We start from the raw sequence: 9091 nt of genomic DNA, 5'->3' as shown, positions 1-9091 counted from the left end.
TGCTCTGTCACTCAGGCTGCTGCAGTGTAATGGCACGCTCTTGGCTCACCGCAACCTCTGCCTCCTAGGTTCAGGCAATTCTCCTGCCTTCGCCTCCTGAGTAGCTGGGATTACAGGCTCCTGCAACCACATCTGGCTAATTTTTTTTGTATTTTTAGTAGAGATGGGGTTTCATCATGTGGGTCAGGCTGGTCTTGAACTTCTGACCTCAGGTGATCCACCTGCCTCGGTCTCTCAAAGTACTGGGATTACAGGCGTGAGCCACCGCGCCCGGCCCAGATTCATACTCTTAACTACTATGCTCAATGGTTTCTTCTCGAGACAATGAATGGAAACTTGCTGGGGTACATTTACCAATGTCTAGAGGGAGATAAGGGAGGTTAAGCACTGAACCAAGAAGCCTGAGGCCTGAGTTCTGGTTTCTGAGCAAGTACAAGAGTGCCCAGGGCTGGATGCTCTCCCCACAGGCTCTGCCCCTCAGCTCCCAGGACCAGATACGCCTTCCCTGAGCCGCCTACCTCTGCTGTTGGCATCCCTGAATTCCTCTAGCCTTTCTACTTATTTTTTTGTGGCATTCACCACTATATTAGATACTGTTTAATTTATTTGCTTATTCTGTTTATTTGCACAGATGTCACTCTCTCTCAGACTATAAATTTCAAGAAGGCAGAGAAGATTTGGGAGAGTTTTGTCTTTTTGTTCATTGATGTCTCCCAAGCACCTAGAACAGTGCTTGATATATGGTAGCTGCTAAATAAATATTTGTTGAGAGAGAGAGAATGGGAAAGAGGGAAAGAAAAAAAGAAAAAAGAATGCTGCCAGGCATGGCAGTGTGTGTGCACCTGTAGTCCCAGCTACTCAGGAGGCTGAGGCAGGAGGATCACTTGAGTCCAGGAGTTCTGGGCTATAGAAGCCTAGGTCTACTGGGTGTCCACACTAAGTTTAGCATCAATATGGCAAGCTCCTGAGAGCAGGGGACCACCAGGTTTCCTAAGGAGGTGTGAACTGGCTGGCCCAGGTCAGAAATGGAGCAGGTCAAAACTCCCGTGCTGATCAGGAGTGACACTGTGCTGAGATCAGCCACTCCACGCCAGGCTAGGCAACACGGCAGGGCCCTGTCTCAAAAAATAAAATAAAATAAAATAAAATAAAAATAGAATTCTCACAAGCAGACTGTAGGTGCCTTCCCTGAAATGGGAGAGTAGCTAGTTGACTTCTCTGCTTCTTCCAAATCAAACAACCTCTGATTTTGAAAACAACTCAAATCAGAATTTCAAAACATAGCCACCATAGGGATTAATGAAACTAAAACTCAGAAGACCAAATTCCTTCACTTATAATGTGGAAAAGTGATAAACTGGGCAAAAATCCTCAAGGATTTGTGAGAGTCAAGCATACAAAAATTTGGGAAGCCCTGCAGTGCTACGCAGGGGTGGGAGGCACTGCAACCTTTTTCACTGTGAGTGTAGACCATCTGTGGCCTAAGGCCAGTGTTTGAGCTGCCTCAGGCCAGGCCAGGGGTAGACTCAGTGAACCAAGGCAGAGGACCAGCTTCCTCTGTCAGACTGCCCCAAACTCAGCCACGAGGGCCCTCATATGCTTTCATTCATCAGCCCCTCAACCCCAGTGCCTCTTGGTTTCTCCCCTTGCCTTCTATACAATCCGCAGGGGCTTTAACTCTCTTGCAGACTGTGGGCTTTTTGTAGACAGGCCTCTATGAGCATTTTATCTTCACTTCCCCAGAACTACCAGCATAGTCAGTACCAGACACTCACTGAAGTCTAAGGGATATCTTTTCCCATCTGAATTGGCCCGAGAGCTTGTGAACTGGGGTTGGTGGGAGACCCACCCATAATGGAAATCCTCACCTCACTCCTTCCTCTGTTACCGTCTCTACTGCTGGCATCTGCTAAGGCTCTGTCACCTGTCAGTCACAGGGCAGGTGCTCAGAATCAGAGGCAAATAAGAGCCCTAACTGCCTTAAGGGAGCCCACAATTTAGAGGGTCTAGGAGGTGTGTAAGGCAGCTTTTCTGTCTCCAGAGGGGCTAGAGGATAAGTGCACAGAGGCCAAGGGCTGGGAAAGGCCCACCTGGGGATGCAAGATTGAGAAGGATTTCAATTAATGGAATCTGGATAACCCAGAAGGAGGGATGCGGCGAAACAAGTCACGAATGAGAAACAGCCAGAGTCCAACACCCGGAGAGCCATGGGCAATGGAGCTGGTGGGACGGGTAGAAGCACCACCTCCTTGCTGGGCCGGAGAGTCAGGGCTTGCTTCTGTAAATAGCAGGGAACTGTTGTAAGTTTGCATAACAAGTAGGTGGTTTAGAGGAGTTAATATGGAAGCATGATGTGGGTGGACAGGAGGGCCAGGAGGTGGGGAGGCTACTGTGTGGGCAATGAGAAAGCAAATGTTTTGGGAAGGGCACTGGGCAGATCATAGGAGACCCTGGCTCTAGTCTCCCTGGGTAAAGCCATTAATTCCAGGTGGGATCCCGCACCCCCATTCTGTGAAATGAATTTCAATGAGATGATCTCTGTGCTGCGTCTCATCTCTATGATTTATTGATCTAAATGACGTAGAGCTCTTTCCCGGTCTCAAAACTGCTCTTGGAATGCAGAGATGGTTTCTCATGTTATTGAAACAACTAGCTCAATTCTTCTGTGACTACAGCAATTACTTTATAGATAATTACAGAGCTAAATTTGGTGACATTCCCTCAGCTAGGTCAGAAAAGGCAAATATGGGATTTTTTTCACTTTAGTTTTAATGCTTTAGGTGCGTATGTGTGGTCCACCTAATGCAAAAACATTTCATGTTATATACTACATTATATATGTTAAAAAGATGACTAACCTAACAATGAAAAACAATAAACTGTAAACATTTAGAAGAGAATGACCACTGGAGATGTTAGAGGGGGTGGAATTTGGCTCTGAGCTTCCCAGCAGCCAGAGCAAAAAGAGAGCATAGGAGGAATTGTAGTTTAGTGGCCTCATTCATATGAACAGTTTTCTTTCTTCACAGTTAAGCATTCCATTTAACTGGACACACTCAGGTAGGCTCCTTATGGGAATCACAAATAGAGAAATTGGGATGACTGAGCTGGGCTTCAAGAATCTTAGGTGCACAATTAACGTGAGGTTGCTTAACTTTCTTTTGCCTCTTGCATACACAGAGGGGCAGAGGCTGTGAGTGATTTGGGGCCTGTAAAATGCAAACGAACAGAAGTTTTTTGAATGACAATTCAAAAAGAAAGGGTGCATTATTTTTAGTCTGGGGATGGGGACTAGGAGAATTAAAGGGCATTTTATCTATTTTCTACATGGCAAGACCATCAGAAAGACGTACATGGTAGTCTCACCTATCTCACATCTCAAACTCGAGTTCTGAACTCCTACTTGCCTCTATAAAATGACCAAAGTGGCTGGGCACAGTGGTTCATGCCTGCAATTCCAGCACTTTGGGGGGCCGAGGTAGGTGGATCACAAGGTCAGGAGATCGAGACCATCCTGGCTAACATGGTGAAACTTTGTCTGTACTAAAAATGCAAAAAATTAGCCAGGTGTGGTGGCATGCAGCTGTCGTCCTAGCTACTCAGGAGGCTAAGGCAGGAGAATCGCCTGAACGTGGGAGGTGGAGGTTGCAGTGAGCTGAGGTTGCGCCACTGCACTCCAGCCTGGGCACCAGAGTGAGACTCTATCTCAAAAGAAAAAAATAATAAAAAAATAAAATGACCAAAGCAGACAAGGACACATGGCTTGGTGTCTCCCATTTCTGCCCCGACAAACTGTGTGGCCAGGCAAGCAAAGCTGTCTCATCTCTGGACCTGCTTTCTTCTCAGCGAAGCAAAAGGCCTTTTTTTTTCTTCTTTTTCAGCTCACAGTTAAAAATCTGAGATTAACAAAACCCTAGAGAAATAACCGAGTACAAGCTGACACTCAAAAGAGAAATAGGTTATTTGTACACTTTTAGTTCTGAGAAGCTGCTTACAAGCAAGGGTCTTACATCCCAACAGGTAAACTATCTGAAACCTCCCTAACAAATAAGTCTTGGCTCTGTCTTCTGGAGCCTGCAAGATTGATCCTGTCTCCACAGGAGTAGCCAAGACACTGCTGTGTGATAGGAATGGCTAGTAGAAAGCTACACCACCCATATGGGGTCTCCATTGTGACCCCAGGGTCTCTCCTGCACCTGGAACTTGCTCTGGACTATGTAACTGTCACTTCATTAATTACACGATGGTGAATCAGATTGAGTTCATTGAAGGGAGGAACCCATTTCCATCTTTTTATTCTGCTTACCACGCTTAGCCTAGAACCTCCACAGATCCTCGTAAAGGTTTTTAACAATGAATTCTTGGAGACAAACTGTGCGCTATGTTAAAATAGAAGACTGTCTGCCAAAGCCCAATACAAGCGAGTTAAACAACTCTGTGACTGCTTTTACAGGGACAGATCTGAGGTCCCAGCTTAATTCCACTAAGGAGCCGCTGTCAAGTGCCATTGCTACAATGCACAGAATAGTCACCAGTAACATCTCTATCCTGCATAATCTTGGAAATTTCCCCAAACTCAGTTCCCTCCACCTTAAGTGGGAACCATGACTCAGGCCCCCCAACCAGGATTGTACAGGTGCAAAAAGGGCTATTTATGGAAACCAAATCCCCTCTGTAAGTTATGGATTATTTATGGTGGCTCCTTAAGGGACAAAGTATAGTGCCAGGAAGGAAAAGGTTGAGTTGCATCATTTAATTTTAAGCTATTTATTTTCATAAACATGAGGTATTTCAAAGTGCTATAAGATGCAGCACTAAGTATATACATTTTGAAGAAATTAAACACAGAACTTTGCATTTACCCAGTTCTATGCACCAAACATGAACAAATACATTAACAGGAAGAAACAGGCTAGGAAAAAGGCATATATATATAGTAAATTTCTTTACAAAAGTTTCTTAGTTCAAAAAGTGATAAAGTAATATCTACTCAAAACTTTCACAACCCATTTTCATACGAAAATATAAGTATCAAATTTAGTTATGTATCAGCGTCATACTAAAGTATACAGGCAGTGTAAGAATTAGTACAGTACATAACAGAGATTAACAATATATTTGTATACAAAACATGCTCCTCAAACATTGAGGTATTATTACAGTACTTAGGTATGAACTTCCAGTCTAATACTGGCCACAAAAGCCACCTCTCATTACCCAGGACGTATACAAAAGGCGGATGTGTCAATGGTATTTACAGAAATGTTCCCCAGGGGTATCAAATGGCAAACCCCTTATGTGGCATCTGCTGGAACTTAAGCACCATTTTAAAAAAGAAGGAATGACTTTCTGTTGTTTGGAAACTTGGAACACACAAGGTGACTTCAACAGCCCCAGAGGCTCCCAACCGTCACCAACTTTGACCGCTGTCATGGAGGTGAGGTGGAGGAGGCTGCAGGGCCACCCAGCATCCTGGGATGCAGGCTCTCCAAGGTCCCAGCAGAACCCCACACTGGTGGTCCTGCTCCCCACCCAGAGCCGAACTCCACAGGGGACCGATTTGAAAGTAAACCAACATTCTTAATGTCAACACAATGTTTGTTTAAAAAAAATCAAAATGTGCAAAGTGGCAGTGACTGTCCAGTTTTGAGAAGCGTCTAGCAAGTCCGAGCGTGTTCAATTTTCTTTAGCAACTGCTGCTGTCTTGCCTGCAATTTTTCCTTTTCCAGCAAAAGCTGGTGCTCCTCGGCCTGGAGGGAGTGGACGTACTCGGTGGCCTTTTTCAAAATGACCACCTTGGCGGCCTTCTCATTCTTTACCAGCTCCGGCACGTGGTCCCTGAGGGTGAGAAAGCTGGACCGAAGGTCGTTGCGGCGCTGGCGCTCCAGGATGTTGTGGTTCCTGCGACGCTCACTGTCCTCCGAGTCAGAGTTTCGCGGGCTCAAGCTCTTAGCCTTTGGGGGGATGACACTCTTGAGCGGACGTGGGGACACCTCACTCTTTATCTTCTTCTGGGGGGGTGCATCCTCACTCTCCACGTAGGGAGATGGGGCGGCATAGTTGTGCTGCTGGTGGATGGGAAGGCATCGTTTGAGGATCAGCTCGCTGGACTGAGCCCTCCCGGGACCCAGGGCTGCGTTCTTGGGACGCACAGTGATGGTGAATGTGGTGACAGCCTTGGTGTTGGAGGAGGAACGCCGCTTCTCCACAGTGACCACGTCAATTTCCTCCTCTTCATCTTCCTCTTCATCATCTTCATCATCTGAGAACAAGATGCGAGTTACTCTCATGTGAGAACCATTTGAATGAAATTCATATATATTCATGTTATTATATATGTGTTATCTGTCTCTTCCGGCAGACCCTGGCACAGAGTGTGCTATTTTTACGGGTCCATCGACGTAGATGTGGATAGTTACGTATGTTTTAGATCTCTTTAAATTAAATATATCTGTAGGACGGATGTGGTGACTCACACCTGTAATCCCAGCACTTTGGGAGGCAGAGGCGGGAGGATCACCCGAGATGAGGAGAGATTGAGACCATCCTGGCTAACATGGTGAAACCCCGCCTCTACTAAAAATACAAAACTTTGCTGGGCGTGGTGGCATGCTCCTGTAATCCCAGCTAACTCGGGAGGCTGAGGCAGGAGAATCCCTTGAACTCGGGGGGCAGGCGTTGCATTGAGCCCAGATCACACCACTGCACTCCAGCCTGGGCAACAAGAGCAAAACTCCGTGTCAAAAAAACAAAACAAGAAAACATACATACATACATATACATGTATGTGTGTACATACAAGTATGTTTTCCTTCCCCATTTCCCAACTGTGCTTTCGGTCTCCATTCAAGACTTTAGCAGGTGGTAGAAATAAATATAAAGAACTTGGCCTTCAGGGTCAGACAGAATCCTGGCTCCACCGCAGACTAGTTGCATGACCCTGGTCAAGTTACCCAGCCTTTCTAAGCCTGTTTCCTCAGCTATTAAATGGGGATACCACTTTGACAGATAAAATGTAGACTTAGCATAGAGCTGCGCCTAGTAGACAGATGCTCAGTAAATGGTAGCTTTTATCATAATCACCAGTCTGCCCGGTGGAGTTATTTACATTTCTAGCTCCACACTTAAAGAGTTGAGGCCTCTCATTTTAGGAGCCTCATTTAGCAATTTACACATGGTTGTGTTTGATTTTAAGTCCTTAAACAAACTAGAGGAACAATTTAATTAACTGAAGAAGAAAAACAACTTTTCATCCACAAACCTGAGTTTTATACAGTAAGCAGTTTTTCATTTAACAAAGATCAAGTCTTAACTACAAAGCCATAATCCACAGTTGGTATAAACCCCCAAATGGGAGCAGCTCTCCTCAAAGCCACCAATAACAACAGCAACAACAAAAACATGTAGCATCATGTGTGCATTCTTCCCCTGTCTCCTCATTGACTACCACGCTGGGGTAGAAAATTATTGTTTAAAATACAAGCATGAAAATCAAAACACATCTTCTGCTTGATCTGAAGGGGACCGGAAAGCTGAACAATTGTGGGATTTGTTCTAAAGCCGAAATGTGAGGCTGTTCCAGTCTGTAGGTCCCTTTAAGCCAATGTTTTGGTTTTCTGCCAAGAAGACAGCTGTTGGAAGGAAGTGCTTCCTCACCGAAAGCTGTCAAGGCGCAGACATTAAAGGGACAGAGCCGTTTCAAACTGGAGGCTTATCACCAAGTTTCCTTCCAGGAGCCTCAAAGATCTCTCCTCAGCCCAGAAGTAAATTTAGGATTGTTGCCACCTGCATTCTGAAAACACTGATTTTCAAAGTCCAAGGGGGGGTGGTCCCAGCTCCCTGCTCCAAGGACAAGGCAATGCCACTCTTTGGGTTGAGTTCTGTTCATCCAGACCCCCAGAGAAAGGCCTGGTTTTAATCCTTCCCTTCAGCTTAAGGCACAGACAAATGCACACAATAGAACTAACCAGTGAGTCCTCCCAGGATGCGAGCATTCCTGGAGAGGCTGCTGAGTGCCTGCCCTCACCTTCAAGGGCACTGGGTTACAGATACAACTCACATCTCAAATTAGGCCTGGAATTCAGGATGGAAGACAAAACTGGAGCCAGTTTTCACTGCACATTGGAAAGAGGAGGCTCCTTAAGAATGTACACAACTGCTGCTGCACTTGCAGCCAGCTGCTGAATGGAGGGAGGGAGGGTGCCCCCCCCAACCCCCAGCCTTTCAGATCCCGGGCCCGCCTGCTGGACTCGCATATCGCCGCCTGCTGGCCACGCACCAGGAGCAAATAGCCCACCACCCACCGAGGATGGGGGAAGGGTACCGACATTTGAAAAAGAAAAAAAAAAAAGAAAGAAAACCGGCTCTAGCCATCTGTGCAACCCTCCTATAAGTTCCTGCGCCTTAAAAAGGGCTTTGCACAGCCCTTGTATCTTCTCGGGATGTCTTTCCCTCCCCTGACCTGGGCCGGAGAGTCCCTTTCACCCCTGCGCTAACAGGTTTCTGTCCAGGCAATGCACCCAGCAACCCCCTAAACCCTCACCCGGTTTAGCCACCAACTTTCTCCAATTTCATTCCTCAGGCTGCGCTACAAAAGATGGAGGGGGGGGAACGGGGTGAGGGCCCCTGATGGCCTAGAGGAGGGCTCCTCAGGACAGGGTGGAAGGAACTTTAGTAAAGGCGAGAATTGGAGAGCACCCTTTGCAGTGGCCTTCTCTCAGCCCCTTCTCTTTACCCCGAGGAGAGACTTGGAGGAAACAGGACCTCTCTGCCCCCAGCACTGCCTCCAAAATGCTCCCCAGGCCAAGACAAAATGCTCCCCAAGCACTAACAAAGGGGACGCGACCCGGGGTCCAGTGCCCCAGGGAGGCAGCCAGACCCGAGTTCGTTCTTTACCTGAATCGCTCAGGGTGTCCTCTCCGGAGGTACTGAGGGCCTTGTGGTCGCCGCCGCTGGTTTGGCGGCCGCCTGGGCGCAGAGGGGTGACCCCTGCGGCCCCACAGTGACCACGTCAATTTCCTCCTCTTCATCTTCCTCTTCATCATCTTCATCATCTGAATCGCTCAGGGTGTCCTCTCCGGAGGTACTGAGG

At 46.9% G+C, this 9091-nt stretch overlaps 1 protein-coding gene across 1 annotated transcript in view; it reads right to left on the bottom strand.

The window, feature by feature from the left end:
• Positions 1–4751: 4751 nt before the first annotated feature.
• Positions 4752–9091, bottom strand: part of MYCN (v-myc avian myelocytomatosis viral oncogene neuroblastoma derived homolog) — a 6572-nt gene continuing 2232 nt past the window's right edge. The window contains 1 exon segment of the mRNA XM_011942066.1: positions 4752–6262. Coding sequence (XP_011797456.1) covers positions 5658–6262 — 605 coding nt within the window. The 3' untranslated portion in view covers positions 4752–5657.

Source organism: Colobus angolensis, unplaced genomic scaffold (assembly GCF_000951035.1).
Source record: "Colobus angolensis palliatus isolate OR3802 unplaced genomic scaffold, Cang.pa_1.0 Scaffold205, whole genome shotgun sequence".
Taxonomy (NCBI): Eukaryota; Metazoa; Chordata; class Mammalia; order Primates; family Cercopithecidae; genus Colobus; species Colobus angolensis.
Note: the sequence above shows the minus strand (reverse complement) of the source record. Positions and strands in the feature narration are given on the sequence as shown.